Source organism: Ursus arctos, unplaced genomic scaffold (assembly GCF_023065955.2).
Source record: "Ursus arctos isolate Adak ecotype North America unplaced genomic scaffold, UrsArc2.0 scaffold_20, whole genome shotgun sequence".
NCBI lineage: Eukaryota > Metazoa > Chordata > Mammalia > Carnivora > Ursidae > Ursus > Ursus arctos.
In genome coordinates this window covers 42996735-43018534 of record NW_026622875.1, presented here as the reverse complement: position 1 = coordinate 43018534, position 21800 = coordinate 42996735, and the positions used below count along the sequence as shown (strand labels likewise).

At 42.5% G+C, this 21800-nt stretch overlaps 1 protein-coding gene across 1 annotated transcript in view; it reads right to left on the bottom strand.

The window, feature by feature from the left end:
* The window catches only part of LOC113253852 (tyrosine-protein phosphatase non-receptor type 23-like), a 180412-nt gene that overhangs the window by 135735 nt on the left and 22877 nt on the right, over window positions 1-21800 (bottom strand). Inside the window, exon 5 of the mRNA XM_057316115.1 lies at window positions 21425-21684. Within this exon, the coding sequence (XP_057172098.1) occupies window positions 21425-21684 (260 nt within the window). The remainder of the gene's footprint in view (window positions 1-21424; window positions 21685-21800) is intronic.

Here is a 21800-nt window from a genome sequence, read left to right as displayed (position 1 = left end):
AAACATCACACATAGCTATGAAGTTTCTGAGCCAGGATTCCAACCCATCAGAGCTGTCTGATTTGAAAGCTTGTTCTTTTCACCACTTTTGAAGACTGATTCAATGAACCTAGACTAAGAAAAGAGCTGTTGAAGACAACATGGGTTTGCAAGCCCAGCAAATGAGAAAATCCGTATCAGCTAAATCCATTTGCCAATTTACTGATGACTTAGTAGTGTGGGATAGAAAAAAAAAGCCTTGCCAAAGGTGGTAATAGATGAATTCTTTCTAAACTGCCTTCACAAGAATTATCAATCCTGCCACTATTTGTCACAAGAGATTGGATTCTCCTCTTTAAAGCCAAAACGGTTACTGCCCAGTGCTCCATTTTCTTCAAGGTGCTTGCAAATTCATTCACAAAGGAGACCCATGTTCAAAGGAAGAGTAAGGAAAAGGTTGTTTAAAGCATTTGTGAGCAAAGGCATCACATGAAAGAAAATGCCTCCGCTCAGAAGTGAGGAGGCCATATTTGGGATCAGGAATGATTTTAAAAGGAGTAGGAAAACACCGCCACAGTGTGATTTAAGGATCAAGAAATGCATGAATTAATTTATCCTAGAGGTATAAGAACAAAAAGTCAAATACCTTCACTATATTGCTCTTAGTCTGATGTACACCATATTGTGGAAGAAAGGCAAAAGCAATGTACCAGATAGAATATATTTAAATCTCAGTTCCACCACTAACTATATTCTGGTGTCCGAAACTCAATTAGCTTAATGGTCAAATGAGGGTGATATACTTACTTTATAAGGTTTTGTGAGGATTATTAAATAACAGATAAGCAAAACACGTAGGTCAATGTCTGGCCCCAGTAAGTGTCAGATAAGTGGTGCTGCTGATGAGAACAATAACCATTAGAAAGCAATGACAACAATAATGGCTCAGAAGCACCTCAACTGGACGGTGATCATGTTAACACTGGGGACAAAACAGGTGGTTTAGATATGCAAGTTAGAGTAATACTAGGCACAGTGACATGATTATAAGTCCAAGAACACTTGGGGTAAACAAGGCTGATTGCTTCCTGCGGAAGGGTTGACATCTTGAAGACCTCACATTATTCTAGAATAATCCTAAGAAAGGTTGCTGGGCATTTATGTTTATCAGTCCAAAGGGGTTCCCCCGACCCCCGCCACTTATCATAGTATAAACAGCTTGCAATGCACTTGGCCACCAAATGTGAAATTATGTGATACACGCTATAATTTTTACAGTGGGTTTGGGTTCACGTTATTTTCAATTATGGACTCATAAAGTGAAGTACTATTAACTCTTGTCACAAAATTTCATACATGCATAATTTCAGATCTCATAAAATGTGACTGTTCCCAGGCAGGCCAAATTCTGAAGTCTGGAATCTCAAGTAGACATAGTTGTCTATCAAAACCAATCCCAACCCCAAACCCCACTCCTAGAGAACACACCTATATCTGGGAAGCAGATGTTCCCTGAGGTCACATTCCTCAGCTACCTTGGACGAGCCATAGCCTGTGACAAGTTCTCTCCTGCAGAACCTACATGGCACTGTAACCTCCACATTCTTACCCCTTCCTCAGACTGGATACAAGTAGATAATTTGACCTTCAGGGATGGCAGACCATCAGATGGAAGGAGTGTGGGTCCCTGACTCACTGAAAAGCCACCACTAACCAAGAAACATACACCTTGGACTGGGACACAAGTGAGATGTTAAGTTTTATCATGTTGGAGACATTATGCATCTAAAGGTCTTCTTTTTTATTTTTAAACAACAGTTCAGCCTTCTTAACTAATACAGATTCCATAGAGGAAAGCTCTATGAAAGATTTGAGTCAATGAGACCAGCTGAGATCCTTAAGCAAGAAATGAAAAGAAAATCTAGATACATGTAATTGTAACCCATTAGGAGAATTTTTAAAAATTGAAGAATCAGCCTCCACTATGATATCCAGACAGTGTATCTGACAGGAACTGCTAATAGAGGGGAAAAAAAATCTGCACCCATCACATATATGCTAAGTTTCACATCTGTTTATGTGAAAAGCCTAGGTTAGTTATGACCTCCTTAGGTTTATAAAGGACCTTTACTAAAGTTTCTGTCTCCATGCAAATGAAAACTAAGGACAGGTAGTAATTTGAAGAATCTTTACAAGTACCTGGCTACAGGTGCCCACCTCCAAGATTCTCACCTCTTGGTATTCACAGGCTGTGTTGTCTCCTGCCACACTGAACAGGGCTGACCTGTGTAACCAGTAGCATACTGCAAACACGACACAGTGTGACTTCCCAGGCTAAGTCACAAAGACACGGTGGTTTTCACCTTCCTCTCTCTGAACACTTGTTCTGGGAGAAATCTGCTGCCATGTCATAAGGATACTCAAGCAGCCTTCAGGAGAGATTCACATGGCAAGAGGCTCAGGCCTCCTACCAACAACCAGCACTAACTCGCCAGCCCCACGACAAGGCCACTTCAGAAGCTGGTCATCCAACCCCAGTCAAGCCTTCATATCACTGCAGTCCTAGCTGACATGTGTGTGCTGCAACTCCTTGAGAGACCCGGATGTGGAACCACCCAGATAAGTTCTCTGAATTCCTGACCTACAAAAATGCTTATGTGTGAAATAATAAATTTTTTTGCTTTTAAACTGCTAAGTGGGGGGGGGGGGGCAATTTGTTGTACATCACTAGATAACTAATTCACTAGTTTGTTTTAGAGAGAGAAGGAGAGAGAAGGAAAGGAGCGGGAAAAGAAGAGGGAAGGAAGAAGAGGAGAGAGAAGAGAAAGCCGGCTAGCTCTACCTAAGGCTGGAAAGCTTTGCCTATCTTTAGTTGTTTTTAATGCTTCCTGGAAACAGGGGAAGACTGTGCCAGAGGTCATATAAGTATTATATTGACTTTTCTTCAACCCAGTCATATGACGAAATCAGTTCTATATGTGTAACAGACTCTTTTTAACAAGGCAGCAAAGATTTTATTGAATTTGAACTGGTTACTGGCTCATGTGAACAGCAAATTTAAAGGTTTCTTTCTGTGTGTGTGTGTGTGTACTGGTAGAACTGGGAAAAAAAACACGGCTAATTGAACACAGCGGATACTTCATTCAGGGAATCAGACACTATTTCTTAAGAGCCTCACATTTCGCATAAAATGAAGACTTCAGGGCAATTTTATGCCTGTGCTGCTACACGGGACACTGAGCCTCTCCCATCCCATGACTGAGAACCCTCACACAAGACTACTTCAGGTTTATCTTTCTTGACTGAGGGCACTTCAGAGGTGGGAAAAAATCTCTCACTGCCTCCACATTGCGACTGGCTGGCTTGTCGGAAGTGTCACAGTGTTTGATCACATTGGCGTGATTACTGAGGAATAGAAAGCAAGGAACTTCTGGTGGCTCATTTCTCTACAGTTTGCAGGAACCATCGCTCGCTCTTACATTATATTAGCTGACACATTGACAAGGCCTAATAACAGAACTCCACATCAGGAAACTATATCAGGAAGACCCAGAATATAGCTGAACAAGACAGGGCCATACCTTATAATATACTACCAAGGTCAGAGCCGCGCAACGTCTGATGACTGTTGAGTAAGAGCCACCGTTCTGACCAGCGGTCTGTGGCATAGTTCCAGTCTGTGGGGAATCCCCCTTTGAAATGGCTCGTTTCTTTTTTTTCCAACCTGATTTTTCACTAAATTGAAATCTAGCAAATATTAAAGAATGACACGGTATCTTTATAATAAGCTAACAGACCCTATTAGATAATTTCCACGAACACCGCATCACTTTTTAACAAAACCAATTTGTGCGTATAGAGTTTTCTTTGCCTCTGGGGTTGCTGATGTTGTATAGACCAACTCTGCAGCACATCCTGCAATGATTCCCAGCCAGGAGTCTTTGAAGATAATGTTGGGGTTCCATGAATAATCTTCATCACTGCAAAAAATGCAACAGGAATTACGCATTTGCCCGTGATAAGGCTGTCTGGGTTAAATTAAACAGAGGAAAGTACACTAGGTCTCGAGGACCAAAGTAGGACAAATGCCTGTTTTTGTAAACAAAATTTCACTGGAATGCAACCACATCCACTCATTTACAAACTGTCTGCAAGTGCTTCCACGGGACAACACCAAAGTGGAGACAGAGGCTGTATGGCTCACAAAGCTGAAAATATCTACTATCTGGCCTTTCGCACTAAAAGTTTGCCAACCCCTGAAATAAAGTATTACACTTCTCGCTTTGTTTTTGGGGGGTTTGGGGTTTTTTGTTTTTTTTTTTTTAGATTTTATTTATTTGTTTGACAGAGACAGCCAGCGAGGGAGGGAACAAAAGCAGGGGGAGTGGGAGAGGAAGAAGCAGGCTCCTAGCAGAGGAGCCTGATGTGGGACTCGATCCCATAACGCCGGGATCACGCCCTGAGCCGAAGGCAGATGCTTAACGACTGCGCCACCCAGGCGCCCCTACACTTCTCACTTTGGGCTCAGAATGTTTAGACTGATGCCAGACCCTTTCCTGTTTATCTCATGTATGCTGATAGCTAATTTCTTGGTTTAATAAGGTTAAAATAACAAAGTTGGTAGATTAAATCTTTCAAGATTTAGGGTGGAGTCTACAGAAATTGCCTTATCCGTGCTTACCAAAATTTTTCAAAAATGGAATCTGGACTGCTCATACACTTGGGTTCAACAGCTTTTAAACTCCTGGGTAAGTTTAAGTAGCTTGTCTTTTTTCAACATGTCTTATTTAGTTGGTCACCAATACTTCCTAGGGTTAAATATTCTTAGCCTTCTGTTGTGTTTTGAAGAAGAAAACATGTAAACTACTTTGGATACAATGTTTTTCTTGATGTGAAAAGTTATAAGCATGGATTAATCCATATTGTACAAGATAAAAAAGTGCTTGTAGCAAAATTTAATAAGGGTATAACAGCTACAGGATTTGAACTCACTGGTTTGGAAACATGAAGCATATACATTTTGGCAGTAAAAGAGAAAACGTTTGTAACAGTCTAAGAAAATTATTTTTAGGGAGGAGGATTCCCATCTTACACCTTCAAGGCAACAGAAAGAGCCTCAATGAGTGTCAGTTTTGCTAAAAACAAAGACAATGCTTGGAATTCTTGGTGTAGAGAGCTTTCTCTTCAGACTCATCTCTTCTTATTAGATCCGGCAAAAGGATGAATTCACACCTTTGGGGGTCCTGACACTCTATAACAAGGAAAAGCCTTAGATATTTTCTGCTTTAACCTTCTCCTCAAAATATTATCCCCATAAAATATACACAAAGTCAAGACCCAAACATCCAGAACATTCTCTAGATCACGGTTTCTCAACCTTGGCACTACTGACACTTTGGGCCTGATGCTTCATCACGGTAGGAGGCATAGCAACATCCACAGCCTTTACCCTAGACACCAGGAGTAACCCTCCCCTGACTGAAAACCAGAAGTGTCGGCAGATAACACCGAATGGCCCCTGAGATGGGGGGGACAAAACTGCCCTCAGTTGAGAACCTCTGCTCTAGAGAAGAGTTAGATCTCTAACTTGCCCAAAGGTGATTATCTCATTCAACCTATACAAACCAATACTTCATACAATTGGGACCAAAATCCGTTCCCTTCCATGACGAAGTGGCTCCGCGTGCTATCACAGTCATCACTGCTATGCTCTACAGGAGACTGAGACTTTCCTCAGAAAATTTCTCTGTGCTAGTTTCTCCGATCGTCATCTTTTGCTGTAGTACCCAGATTTCCTTCCCACGATCTAATCAACACGTAGAAGGCATCGCAGGCATCCACTGTGAGACTCACTTTTCAACTCGGTGTTTTCAAACCCTTCCCTGATTCAACAGCAGTGATGGACAGCCTCTTGTAACTGATCAGGGCCAAAAACTCCATAGCCTGCTTTTGCTCCAGAGTCCACTGTGACAGATTGTTGCCTTACATACCGCACACTAACAATTTCTTATGACCGCGCCAACAGTTGAATGTGGTTGTTTGCCTTGAGATCCTTTTAAACCCCCAATTCAATTACCATGTTCATTTTTCTGATGAATCATCAGCAGAAAGCCAGACTATTTTTTAAAGAGTGATATGATCCTCGGCTGGAACATTACTTCTGGAGGACTCGGCTTTACCTACTTGGCCCTCAACACACAGTCTAGTCCTGAAGAAGGTCAGACCTTGGTACTTAATCCAGCATGAAATTAACCCTTTCCAGAACTTCTAGCTTCTTAAAGACAGCTGTTCTACAACTGACACCGAAAGAAAAAGCGAAAGCATAAAAACTAAATAATTGAGCCAAGTGTGTGGTGTTACTTTATTGTCGTCCCTCTACATTTGATAGCCGCAGAGATGCAAATCGCAGCTCTAGGCCACAATTAAATGGACGCACAAAATAAAGACTTCACGTCTATTTTCAAACATCACACAGCAGTGAAACGTTAAGTCTTCGGTACTGCTTTTCCCTCAAGGATTTCCTTTTTTCTCTGCCTCTTGTTCCTTCACTAGAGGGATGCACACCAGCAAAGCAACATGTGACATGTTGACACGGCCGCAGATACCAAATCCCCACAGAATGCAGGGACTGTGCCATAAATGAGGAGCTTTCTTTGAATTCCAAAATGGCCTGGAAGCTGAAAGTAGAAGGAAAAACTGGCCAAGTGACCGTCCCACACTTGGGCTGCCCCTCGGAGCTGGCACGACTGAGCTGAGTGCCTTCGCAGGTAACATCGGCACATTTCTGAGTGCAATGAGACTGGGAAGACATGAGGCTTAAAGCAAGGAGGCCCCAGAAATGAACACCTACCTGTCGGTCGATTTTCCTTTAGTCTTGCTCCCTGGACATGCACCTTTTTGAGTTGCTTGAAGCCGCTGACAGCACAGACACAACCATTCTGCCCTTCACCCTCAAAACACCCCAGTGGTGAAAAGGGAACCCTCCCTGATGCACAAGACTCTAAAATGAGCTCCAGCTCCTTGTCTCTAGCTCAGACATAAAGAAATAAGAAGGGAATGACTAATGGGCAATTATGGTTGCCTTGGCTACAACTCTAACTTTTGGCAGATATATTAATTTTTTCTGTACCTCTATGTGTTTAATACTTGTTTAAATAGTACATAAAAATACTCAAAAGGTGTCACGATTATTGGCCTCGCCATATGCCCTTTTTCTTTCTTGACGATTGTTCCGTGACCTGCATTCTCACTCCCTGGTCCAGATTATCTGCCACAGCTGGGGTAGAAGACAGAGTGCTCACATCTCTCTCTCACCATTTTCCAAGCATTGCTGTGTTCTGAATATGACGCCTAGGGGCCGCCCAGCTAACTGGATGTGTAAATAAAAGAGTTTGAAATCACTTGAAGGTGTCATTCAAATTTTCATCCTAACAGGGAGGAAATTCACCACATTCACCCTGGGGCCATTTTCCCATCTCTTTTCCTGCTGACACACAAGGAATGTGCTAGACAAAGGCACAGCAAGTCCCATATTAGCATCTTTTAGGACTAACTCCCCAGTACTCCTCCAGTCTTAAAAAGATCACTCTTCTCACTCATGAATGAAAAAAAGAAATATAAAAAGGGTCTAAAAAGGAAGTTTTCATCGTCAGGCCTTTTTTTTTTCATGTCCTCTCTTTTTCTTAGTTATCTCTACCTGAAACCCCCTAGTAATCATCACGAACTTGAAATTATATTGAGTGATATAGGAAGAAGAAAAATAGGACGCCTTAAGGGTATAACTTGGTAACTTAATACTCTTTATCCATTATATAATTTGAAAATTATTCCCTGCATTGTTGTTGCAAGCGCAGGGGCTCTGTGATGATATCAGACTTGGGCTCTCAGCAAGATTCCTCTGCCTGTGTGTTCTGACAAGGATCATCACAGTAATCCCCACAGTGTGAAGACAATCATTAGTAAACGGCAAAGAAGAGGTGTCAATGGTGCTTCAGCCACAGGTTCAACTACCCACTAATAAAGGCTTTGACCTTGGATAACAGAAAAGCCATCTCTTGGAACCACTTTACCAGAGACTGTTTTCTATAATGGCCAAGGACAAATACCAAGATTCAGTGGAACACCTAAGTAAAAATAGCAACACCACTAGACAAAAATTTTTGAATGAGATCTTGCTCTAGGCAGCCTCTATACACAACGATGTAAGCAGTTCAAAGACAACTGGTAAGTAATTCACCAAGAACCTAAGCCAAACCCTAGGAAGTCATAAAATCTTCATCCTTGTCAAAGGATTGGTTTCAGAGCATCTCAGAGGAATTTCAGTCAACAATAGCTGGGGCAGGCCGGGAGAGCTGAAGTCAGTCGACAGCATGGCTACAATAGAATTTTCTGCAGTGATGGAACGTTCTAGATATGCACTGCCCACGGGGGAGACTTTCAACTTAGAGCTCTGGACCATTTGATGTGTGGTTAATACAAATGAAGAACTCAATTTTTAATTTTATTGAATTTTAATTCCATTTAACTTTAAATTGCCATATGTGTCTACTGACTACCAGAGTAGAGAATGCAGGTCTGGAAACTGAGGGGGGTGGTTGGGGTTGCCAAGGATTGAGTGTCTTGTCCAGGCAAGTGAGAAAGCACTGTGAGGCAAGCCATAAGCGGAGGGCAAGGAGAGCCCCACAGCTTTCTCCCGCAGGCCACCTCCAATTGATAATGAATCTCTGCTTCCAAGGCTAAGGCTGAACTCATTAGGAAGGAGGGCTGTGATGAACTAGAGACGTCTGCCATGAACACAGGAAGGGGAGCTGGTGGCAAAGGTAATGTGATTTCATCATGCCAAGTGGGTGAGAACTTAAACTCTAGCAGTAGTAGAGAGAAGCAGAGAAGGTAGCCAGGTTCTGAGGCCATCATCAGATAGATGGCCACTCTAGAAAACAGACTGGCTTGTAGTTATTTCTTTACTGCCCTAAACAGATGCTCTTCTTTAAATATGCTTAAGCAGGGATGCTAAATATATTCCTGTAGCCAGACAGCCAGGGGGCCACTGGTGTCATATTATATATTTAGCTGTTTATTTATTATCTATTGTATTTATTTAGTTATTTACTTGTTTAGTATCTGTCTCTCCCCCTAGAATGTGGGCTGCCTAAGAACAGGGACCATACTGGGCCAGAAAGTAGGCATTAAATAAAAGATGGTCTCAATGAGTATTCATACCCCACCGTATTCATCACAAATATATTTACAGGCCTCCCACATGCAATGTACTGTGTTGCGGGGGGAGGAGAAATAGCTGTGAAAAAGAAAAACCTGGTCCCTAGCCTCATGGCTTATATTAAATAGCTAATTTCACAATTAAGAATGTATGATACCATATTGGCAGGGACCTGACTTATGCAGTAGGCAGAGAAAGATGCAAATAAGGAAAAGCTTCCTTGGGTGTTACACTGAATTTTGAAGGCTGAGTTGGGATTAACTGGGTGACAGTGAAGGAGGTTTGGGGAAAACATTCCAGGCAAAGTAAATGGCTTGGGCAAGGGCTCTGGGTAGGACAGGGCAAACTCCAAAAGCTTAAAAAATAAATGAAAACAAAAACACCAAAACCACTGTTTTCCAAAGAGCAAGCAAGGCAGAGGGGCAGGACAGCAAGCTTTCAGAGTCAGTTGGTGATGTTCCCAGAGTACGACAGCCCAAATTCAGCCCATTGGACCTCCCAGACACCTGAACCCACCCACTATCATCTGAGGACATCCTTCCCAGGAATGACCACCACTCCTATGGACCCCAAATTCCAGCACTTTTAACTTTAATGAGATACTCTTCTGCTCAATTTCTTAAATAGGGTCACAGAAAACCATGGGGGGAAACACTCATTTATCCGGCAAAACAGAGACTTATACACACACACACACACACACACACACACACACACACACACTCAGACTTGTGTTAAGAGCTTACAAAAGACTTTGCTCGTGTGATACTGAATTTGTTTCCAATCTAGAGAGTTCTTAGAAAGGTAAAAATATTATCCCCATCACACAGTTGACAACCCTGAGGTTCAAAGAAAATGTAACTTGTCCAAGAGTTCAGTTAGAAGGGACAGAACCAGGATTCAAAGTCACAGCACCCCAACGTTTATAGCAGCAATGTCCACAACAGCCAAACTGGAAAGTACTGAGCTGTCCATCAACAGATGAATGGATGAAGAAGATGTGTTATATATACAACGGAATATTACTCAGCCATCAGAAAAGACGAATACTTACCATTTACATTGATGGGGACAGAACCGGAGGGTATTATGCTGAGTGAAATAAGTCAATCATAGAAAGATAATCATCATATGGTTCCACTCATATGTGGAATATAAGAAACAGTGCAGAGGATCATAGGGGAAGGGAGGGAAAACTGAATGGGAAGAATTCAGAGAGGAAGACAAACCATGAGAGACTCTTGACTCTGGGAAACAAACTGAGGGTTGCTGGAGAGGAAGCAGTGGGGGAATGGGGGAATGGGGCAAAGGGCATTAAGGAGGGCACGTGATGTGAGGAGCACTGGGTGTTATATGCAACTGATAAATTATTGAGCACTACATCTGAAATTAATGATGTACTATATGTTGGCTAATCAAAGTAAAAAAAAAAAAGTCACAGCACCCAAGTCCCGTTATCTTCCCTATAAGAACAGTTTCTTTCCAACTGAGGGCCCCATGAAAAATACTGAGTCTGATCCTTAGCGACACCAAGCCCACCAACCATGAAATTTTTTTGACGTTTTTTTAAGTTTTTATTTAAATTTCAGTTAACATACAGTATAATATTAGTTTCGGGTACACAATATAGTGATTCAACCCTTCCATACAACACCTGGTACTCATCACAAAAAGTGCACTCCTGAATCCCCAACACCTATTAACATATCCCCCCACCTACCCATCCCCACCTCCTCTGGTAACCATCAGTTTCTTCTCTATAGTTAAGAGTCGGCTTCTTGGTTTGCCTCCCTCTCTCTTTTACCCTTTGCTCATTTACTTTGTTTCTTAAATTCCACACAGGAGTGAAATCAGATGGTATTTGTCTTTCTCTGAATGACTTATTTCACTTAGCATAATACTCTCTAGCTCCAGGGCAGCTGGGTGACTCAGTCATTTAAGCCTCCGACTCTTGATTTCAGCTCAGATCATGATCTCAGTGTCCTGGGATCAAGCCCCACATCAGGCTCCACACTCAGTGGGGAGTGTGCTCGAGCCTTCTCTCTCTCCCTCTACCCCTCTCCCCACTCTCACATGCAAGCATGCTCCCTCTTTCTCTCTCTCTCTCAAATAAATAAATCTTTAAAAATGCTCTCTAGCCCCATCCATGTTGTTGTAAATGGCAAGATTTCATTCTTTTTACGGCTGAGTAATATTCCATTGTATATTTACCACATCTTCTTTATCCATTTGTCAATCAGTGGACACCTGGGGCTGTTTCCATAATTTGGCTATTGTAGGTAATGCTGCTATAAACATTGGGGTGCACATATCCCTTTGCATTAGTATTTTTGTATTCTTTGGGTAAATAACTAGTAGTGCAATTGCTGGGTCATAGAGTAGTTCTATTTTTAACTTTTTGAGGAATCTCCATACTGTGTTCTAAATGGCTCTACCAGTTTGCATTCCCACCAACAGTGCAAGAGGGTTCCCCTTTCTTCACATTCTCACCAACGCCTGCTGTTTCTTGTGTTGTTGATTTTAGCCACTCTGACAGGTGTGAGGTGATATCTCACTGTAGTTTTGATTTGCATTTTCCTGATGGTCAGTGATGTTGAGCATCTTTTCATTCCATCTATTGGCCATCTGGACGTCTTCCTTGGTAAAATGTCTATTCGTGTCTTCTGCTCATTTTTAATTGGATTATTCATTTTGGGGGTGTTGAGTTTTATAAGTTCTTTACATACTGTGGATACTAACCCTTTACTGCATATGTCATTTGCAAATATCTTCTCCCATTCCATAGGCTGCCTTTTAGTTTTGTTGACTGTTTCCTTTGCTGTGCACAGCTTTTTATTTTAATGTAGTCCCAGCAGTTATTTTTGCTTTTGTTTCCCTTGCCTCAAGAGACATATCTAGAAAGAAGCTGCTATGGCTGATGTTAAAGAAGTTACTGCCTGTGTTGTCCTCTAGGATTTTTCAACTATTCAATTTTATTTTTTTTTTTTATTTTTTTTTAGAGAAAGGGAGAGTGAGCAGGGGTGGGCAGAAAGGAAGAGACAGAGGGAGAGGGAGAGAGTAAATCTTAAGCAGACTTCACACCCAATGCAGAGCCTGACACAGGGCTCAATCTCCCAACCCTGAGATCAAGACCTAGGCTGAAATCAAGAGTCGGATGCTTAACCGACTGAACCACCCAGGGACCCCTCAACCATGCAATTTTTAAAAAATTATTTATTGAGGTGATTCTCGTCCTGTTGGTGAAGGCACTCCTCTAAAGAGCCTTCTCCAGCCAGGGAGACCTCAGCAACTTTCTAAAACACACTTACTTCAAGGTTGCAGTCTATAAGGAGCTGCTTTAGAAAGTTCTACAGCCACTTACTCAGAAAAGTCATGGTATTAATCCAAATCAAATGCAGAGCCTTGTTTTGAGCTATTTTTTAAGTCAATTTGGAGAACCTGAAATCATTCACAGGGCCTCATTAGTTCTGAAATACAATGAGTCATTTTCAGACTCATGGATCGAATGCCCCAAAGCACTTTCAACAGTGACAGCTCTCATATCCTGAGAGTCTGCAATGATCCACATGCTTTACATGTATCCTGTAATCAGGGTGACCAACTGTCCTGATTTACCTGGGACCCAGGGTTTCCTGGGACAGAATGAGCTGGTCACTCTACAGGCAGTTCAATCCTTGTAACACTCAGGTGCGGCAGGGGGACTTATCCAACATCTTAACTGATAAGAGAATTCAAACCAGTGTTCCCGGGGTTTGCCCAAAGTCCTCAGAGCCTGCAGAATCAAAACTGGGGTTTGAACTGAGATCTGATTCCCAGGGGTTAGTCCTACCCTAGCCCTCAGGGTAACCACAGCACCACAATTTAGCTGAGAGAGATGGACATCCTTGGGTACTAAAATGTAAATGAATACCTCAAACCTTCCTCTTCTCTGGAGAATTCTCACCTTTCTACCTTAAGAAGTGGAGAGGATTTTTTTCAGGACTGAAATAAAACTGGGAGCACTCTTTTGCCTTAAGCTTGGTGTCCTGATTTGCATGTCAATGCCAGCAGTGTTATTTCACCTAAGGGCTGCTTTTAAAACACCCTGAGCAGAGAAAGCAGTCTGGGCGGGGAAACTAACCAGTAAATTGTGGAGAACAGGCCACACCAGGGCTTCATCAGGTGTGGGGTCACACCTGATGAAGTGGAAAGAGCAAGACTCTGACAGACTTAAATTTAAATTCTTCCTCTGCCATATACCAGCTGTGTGACCTCAGGGCTAATAATAGGTGTTTCGCAGGCTTACCGTGGAGCATAAAATGAGATCACCCAATGTGAATCTACCTTGCTCCATGACCGGCACATGAAAAACACCCCGTAAATGTTAGTTCGCCAACAACCCCCAAGAAAGCAAACTCAAAATGACCCTTCTTTGTAATCTCCTTAAACTTCCACCAGGTTTCTGAAACCTAAACCTATGTGTAATAATAGGTTGATCAACAAGAATACAAACAATCCAATTTAAAAAAAAAAAAAAAAAACAGCCAAAGATTTGACAGAATTTTCACCAAAGAAAAATACAGATGGCAAACAGGCACATAAAAAGATGTTCAACATCATTTGTTAATAGGGAAATAAAGAATGAAGCCAAAACAAGATATCATTACATACCTACTGGAATGACTAAAATTAAAAATATTGACAATACCAAGTGTTGACAACGTTGTGGAACAAATGGAATTCTCAGGCATTGATGGTGGGAATGCATGCTGGATTGGTACATCTGGAACAGCTATATTTGAAAACAGACTTGCAGGTTCTTCTAAAGTTAAATACACTTGTAATAGGACCCAGCAGTCCCATTCCTAGGAATTTACCCAAGACAAATAAAAATGTATGTCTACACACAAAAAAAAAGTTTCTTAATAAAAACCAAAAATCTGTAAACCACCTAAATGTCCATCAACAGACAATGGATAAACAATGTGTGGTATGAAATACTACTCAGTAAAAAAGAAGGAACCTACTTATACAAACATGAAATGAGTAGATACCAAATACATTTTGTTCAGCAAAAGAAGTCAGATGCAAAAGACTATACACTATTTGACTCCATTTATATGAAATTTTGGAAAAGGCTGGGGTGGGGTGAGGCAACTGTCTACAGGGGAACACAACAGAAGCCTTTGGAGGTGATGGAAGCCTTCCACATTCTGTTTGGGGTGGGGGCTACAAAGGTATTTATAATCGTCAAAACTCATTGAACTGTATGTACACTTCAAAACAGTGAATTTTACTACATTTAAATTATGCCAAGAAACCTCACTTTAAACAGAAAATTGATCATAAAATACAAAGAGTCTAACCTGGGGAGAAGGATGCAGTCCTGCCAAATGGGTAGGGTGGGAAACATGGCAGGATGGACAGGGCAGACCCTGCCACTGGTTTGCGAATGGAACTTGACTTGCACCTTTGGTTATTGGGGAAGCAAATCAAGAAAGGGGAGTTGTTTATTAGTTAGTGTCTCTATATTTCCCAGTCTCATTTCATTTAGCTACTTCTAATGCTTGTTAGACAGGTCAACACTTCACCTTAAAATATATATTTTGTGTGTGTGTGTGTGTGTTTTTAAGATTTTTTAATTTATTTATTTGACAGAGAGACAGCCAGCGAGAGAGGGAACACAGGCAGGGGGAGTGGGAGAGGAAGAAGCAGGCTCCCAGTGGAGGAGCCTGATGTGGGGCTCGATCCCAGAACACCAGGGTCACGCCCTGAGCCAAAGGCAGACGCTTAACGACTGAGCCACCCAGGCACCCCCCCCAAAAAAATATGTTAAATGTCCCCACTTACAAAGGATTTGCCTTGTGTTCTCATCTCTCTGATGGTCTTCACATCCTACAGCATCACGATCTGTGTATAAGTGTGTCTCCTCTATGAAACTGTGGGTTTCTCTTTCAAGTTTGTGATCCCAGCATCTAGGAGGTGTATAACGAGTGTGGACTGACACATCAACGCAGCATTCAATACAAAGTGCTATTCATAAGGGCCCACTATGTGCCAGGCTGGGTGCTGGAAGAGTGTGTGCTCAGGAATGAACAGCCTGCCCCCAACACTTGCCCTCTAAAAATGAGGAACACGCTGTCCATGGTGCCTCCTCCTGCCGGACTCCTCTGTAGGATGTAAGGTCCAAATGTAAGCACAGAAATATATTGATATGTAGATTCAAAAGTCAAAGCAAATGCTTTAGGGCTTTTGAGCAGGAAACCAACTTGCTTTAATGCAGGGCAGACCAAAAAAATGTTAATGTATTTCATTCCAATGGGCATGAGTTCCATCAAAGATCTATATTTTAAAACATCAGGGCCCAACCACATTCATCCTGAGATTATCTGTTCAGCAGACGTGAAACATATCACTGATTTCATTTTGTAAGTGAGAAAATGAACCTGTACATAAGCAACGGAAGACTTAATTTTCCTCTGTATTCTTTCTTTTCAAATGGTAGGAAATTAATGCTAAAAATATATTTCAGGTTCTTTAAGTGTATTTGTCTGTCTGTATCTGTCTGGTTCTTGCCTTCTCTCTTTGCCTCTATTTCTCTCTCTCTTTTTTTTCTTTGCTCTCCCTCCCATTCTGCTTCCCTCTCTGTCCCCCTCTCCTCCCATTCCCTCCTTTCCCTCTCTAGGAGAGGAGTTACACCAGTTGTTTTGCCCCCTGATACCCGCTCCCCTTGATCTGGTAACAGCACCTTGATTTTCCTCCCCAAGGACTATACCCCTTCCAAAGAATACAATTTGCAAGAACCGTCAGTGTAATGCCCACTCTTCCCTGACCAAGAGGCAGATATCTGATCCAAGCAAGGTCCACTAGATAACCCTGCCCTGGACTTTGGCTCTTGAGTAGAGTGACAGAAAGGCAAAAAGATGGCTGGAATTTATTCTTCTTGTGTCAGTGCCCTTGAGAGACCTTTCCTCACTTTCTACGACTTAGATCTTCTGAGATCCCTTGGCTTCAGTGTTTCTCAAAGCCAGTTTTATCATTTCTCCTTTGATTCTGCAATTACCTTACAACCTTACAATAAAATACCTTTTTGCCCAAATTAAAGTCAGTTCCTGTTGCTTGCAAAGAGGCCTAAAGGATACAACTTTTTTAGTTCAATCACTTTTTTTAAGTCTTAAAATGTGCCACCTACTTCTCCCGAGTAGCCACAAATGTCCTGTGTAAAAGCAGGGCTATGCGTTTGCTTTATTATTTTATTATTTATTCTATTATTTTATTATTGAGTGTACCCCTGGGGCTTGGACTGGGATGTAGGGGCCTTCTATCCTGGTCCTCCTTGGTTTTCCTGATAAGAGAGGAGAGGTCTGTTGAGAAGTCAAGATAAAGGATAACTCTTTCCTAACCTCCTGCCCAGGAAAAGACCTCAAGGCCCACAGGGCAAAATCAGGTCAATTAGCACCAACCTGGTTTGACTGTCTGTACCACTTCCAGCCCCACAACCCTCTGGGAAACTGGAAATTCTAGGTGAACTTGGAGCCCCAACTCACTCTCCTTTTCAGAACCCTGGACCACAAAGGTAATAATAATGATCACAATTATTATTATTAACAATTACTGAGCAGTCAGCACCTAGGAAGCATTGAATTGCAAACTGTATACAGTTTATCTCGTTCAAGCTGTATAATACTAACTATTATTCCTATTTTACAGATGAAAATACTGAGATTTGGAAAGGTCAGGATCTTACTGAGGTTTAGAGTCAGGGAAAGACAGAGCCAAGAACAAATGCACGTCTTTTTGATTTCACTCTTAATCAGAAAGCCAACAGTCTTAATCACAATGACACCGTGCCTAATGGGGGCAAGTTTCTGCTTCTGTGCTGGAAATCAGAGTTCACCTGGCTAATACAATACAAACATGAAAGGGCTTCCATTATGTTTCATGCCAGAAACAAACACCCAAGGGGTTAGGCATCAAAGTGAACTGTCTTGATTTTATCAATTGCCTTTTCTCCTCCACTTGCCACTCGAGACGCTGCTGTCCTCTGTGTACTGACAAACCCTATCTTACCTGGAGCAGGAGTGTTTTTCAGGATAAAATAAAAAAGAAGACAATCACTCCCCAAAGCACTTAAGAGCTTTGCCAAAGTTGCAACTCCCATTGGGCTCACTGCAGCAGGATGCTGAGCTCCGGAGACCTCAACCTTTGTACTTCGCAAGCTGCTCCTCCCACCAGTAAAAAGGGAGGAATAGTTCACCCCAGTCAAATGCGGCTCTTAAGTACTCTCTCAAAGACCTTTCGGGTGTAAAGAAAGTCTTAAACCCTAGAAGGATAAGATGAAAAACACCAATATGTTTGCAAATTCATTCAACAAACGTTGACTGGACAAGTTGAGCTAAGAGTACCGTGCCAGAGTTCATTTCTTCATTAGGATATACATGATAGCATGAATGAGAAGAATGTTAACATTAGAGGAAGCTGGGCAAAGGGTATACGGGAATTCTCTCTTACGTCTGCAACTCTTCCATAAATCTAAAGTTATTTCAAAATTAAAGGCTTTAAAAAATGTACCAACAGGCTGCGTAAGAGATTCCCTACACCAACCTCCGTAAGACTGATGATTTAGGACAGCACGACTGCTGAGATGAGAATCTTGAGTCATGTTCATCAGTGAAGTATCATTGGTAGCAACATCACGGAGTGTCTCTAATCCAAAACCACAAGAACGTATTTTGCAAACCAAGGCTTTAACGAGAACTGAACAAAGAAGAGAGCTTGGTCATGAAACCTCACATCTGGGCCATAAACATACACTTCAGAGTAAATGGTAAATGGTGTGTGTGTGTGTGTGTGTGTGTGTGTGTGTGTGTGTGTTTGGTGGGGAGGGAAGAGAGAGAAAGAGAGGAGAAGAAAAGGGAGAATCATTTATATCGCTCATCTGGGATCAGGGGAAGAATTCACACATATTGGATAAGTAACTAGATATCACAGATGGAGTGAGTTACGGGGTACTGGTCCTCAACACAAGGAAGTTTAACTTTTCCAAAGAAAGTTTCAGAAATACTTATCCAAGAGTTATTCAGCCTAAGCAAAGCATTTCAGAAGAGTTTTCAATGGCCCTAAGAAATGGCATATCTAAGGCCTACAGAGAACTCTGCAGGAAAGTTTTGAGGTTGATCAAAAGCAGGGTGGAGAACTCTTTCAAGGACAGGAAGGCCTCTTACTTAAGGGCATGACCATGCACCTGCAAGACCAGAAGAAAAGAGCTCTGTCTGGTTTAGAGAAACTCTTTTCTGATAGGAGGAGGAAGTGCTTAAGATAATGGGTGAGGAAATATCTTACTAGGTCCCCTAAGGAGGGGGACCACCTTGTTTTTGATGTCACTGCAAGAGGAGGAAACTGGTTTATGTAATGGTTTAATATAAACCTGCCTGAAAGCACAGAGGAGGAATAAATGGTCGATTTAGGGTCTACGCCAATTCGTGGAATCAAAGCATATATAGCATGTAGCTGCTTTCACATTTCTCCAAAGAGTGGTTGGTAGAGAGGAATCGGGCATTGTTATTCTAGGAACAGAAAGTGCCAGTCACATCATGAAACTCTGGTGTAAAAAATCCTTTGACTGATCCGGTTTTCTAATCTTTCCTCCTATTTCAGAGACTTTCTGAGGATGTATAACCATGCACCTGCAATTCAGGAGACAAGCTGATCTGGCATTAAGCTCTGATTTCTTTTCCAATAAGACAACTGGGGTAAATTCATGAGAAAATAATGGCCCCAGATCAGAATCTGGAAGAAAAAAAAAAAAGCCATTACTCCCTGGACACTTTATTTGGTGGGGAGGGGAGTCTTACCCACCGACTACCGACATTTACAGTACCTTTGCTCCAAGGAAGATTCAAGATAATAGAGTATTCAAAATTCATACTTCATTACTTTCATGAGTGAAAAGAAAATACAATAGTTCATTGCATTACATTTGTACATTATTGTGCTTAAATCCTATCATGATAATAGCCCCACTTCACCCCAAACAGCTTGGTAAAACCACATTCCACTTTATCCCATTTTGTCTTCCATTTATATTTTAATAGAATAATTTGGTCAGACACCCAAACGCCCTCCTGCTACTGAAAGCAGGATTTCCTAAGAAAAATCAATTTATAACTTGCCTTAGTACCCATCAAAGACAAAGAGAGTTATTAAAGTCTGAAACACAGCAACCGTCCTCAAACTCAGAAGAGCCAGTAGGAGAGCACCAGAGGCAAACGAAGGGTTAATGCAGCTGATTTCTGGCTTAAGAGAAGGATGAAACACGATTTTTTAAGGCAAACACCTGGAGGGAAAAAAGTAGTATTTTGTTTCCACCTCAAGAAATTGCAGACAAACGTAAAGCAAATCACATCAGTGGAATACTCAATTATCTGAACATGCTAATTAACGATATGTAATCAACCCGCTTTCAGGCCTGTCTTCACCTGCTGTAATTTTGTAGTGCATTGCCTTCCTTATTCCTCACAACCGGTAGAACATTAGACAGTCTGCATGGTGCATCAAAGGGAAACAAATAAGCACAGATTTTTGCTGATGGCAGGAATTTCTCATGCTCTGGGCATATGAACCAACAATATGGAAACAGCAGCACTGGCTGTATATTTTAATTATTCCCCACACCTATTCTGCAAAAGACACTTAAAGTTCGATTAGGTAATATGATACTCAGTTGCGGTTATTTCATAAAACTGAGTGCACACAGTCATTTAAAGTAGTAAATATGCAGTCATGACAGAATTAAATATTCATGAAATCAAGAGCAACCGGAAAGCTGAGGATATTAGAATATTAAAATTCATCATCGTTTTTACAATGTAAATCTTGTATGCATTTGTAAGGCACCCCGGTTCAGCCTAGTGTGTGTTCAAATTCCAGTTCCATGGTAGACTGCCATTTAAATTGCAATATTGATTTGGGTAGATAAACAACAATGTCAATCCTTACCTCAGTTTCAAAATGCAAAACAATTTTGAACATTTGCAAATACCAACTTGTTAAGTGAGCCTGTCTCCAAATACAGAACAGCAACACTCAATGTGATCCCAACGTGTTCCAGATATTTGTTTAATTCACTAGTACCTTCGGGAAGGTCCAACAGAAACCAAGGCAATCTCCTAGAAGGAGCACTCATGACACGCAATTCTCCTCTAACCAGGCAAAGTAGCTATTTTCTTGCACATTTCCTTAAGTGATCAAAAGCGAGAAAGTATATTGACTGACCCTTCTTGGGTTCGGGTACCCTGTTTTGTTGCACCAACTTTTTCCCAACATTAGCAGTTTCAAAACGTATTAACAAATGCATGTGTACACTTTACACAGATACAACTAAACACTAGCTTCCACAAAACGGAACTCCAAGCGTGAATGGAAAAAAACTATGCTCAGAGACCAAGCTGTAATAAATACACTCTAATAATATTACCAAGGCAGTATTTTCTATGCCGTTTCCTTTACTTTACAATTTTCTCAACAGAAGAAACATCAGCACCAGAGAATGATGGCATTTGAGCAATTTCTTACTGGAATCCAATTACCTGAAGAACTCCCCTCTCCACAGTAAGAAGTAGCTATCCCCTGGTCTACAATGACACAGCAGGGCTGCGAAAGATTTCCAGGGCTGGTCTGCTGCCAGGCACCTGGTCCCTGCCCTTCTGGCGAGGAGGGTGCCCGCTGAGGAGCAGGACCTCGAGTTTAGAGCTGGGTTAGGCAGCGCTCTCCATTCTGCAAATGAGCCAAACTTTGCTCCCATTGTTGCCATCTTAAGGTTGATGTCACCTCCCTCCAAGGAGTCTCAGAAGCCACTTGGCAGCTCCCGAAGACACGCTTCCCCTTGACCTATATCATCTAAATAAGCCTTGGTTATACTGTGTGGGCAAGCAAAGGTCTCTCAACACGGCTCTCCGGAGGTGCCGCGCTCTACCCTGGGCATCACATCGCATGTACCAGAAGACTTTTCTCTGCACACACCTCTGAATACGGAAACCAGGACAGACTCCTGCACACGCCTTCCAGTTCGGAAAGTCACTCTCTCCCATCGACTCCCCTCAAACGCACGCCTTCCCCACATCTGCAACCCCCACCACCACACAAACGAGGGAAGGGGGTGGGGGGAGCGGAGGGGTTAAAGTGACAGCCACTACTAGAGATCCTCGGTTTTGTTCAAAAGGTGTCACAGCTCCAACACTGTGGACCTACCTTGCTGTCTCCTTTCTCGCTGTTGGGTCTCGCCTCGGGATCGTCGCTGTCCTCCGCGCCTGCACTCTCGCCGGGCACTTCATCCTGAGCCAGCTGCTGCTGCTGCTGCTGCTGCTGCGGCTGCGGCTGGGGCTGGGGCTGGGGCTGGGGCTGGGGCGGCTGTGGCGGCGCCTGGCAGGCTCCGCCAGCCCCCTGGGAGCGGGGGATGGGCTCCGGGCGCGGAGAAACTCCCTCAACATCCATCTCCATCTTCCCATTCACTGGAGGGCAAGACAAAAGCGGAGCGGGGACTTGGCAGCGGCGCCCGGCGGCTCCCCAGCTGCCCGTGGCACGCATGGCTCGCCGAGGAGGGGCCGCCTCCCGCGCGCCCTCCCTC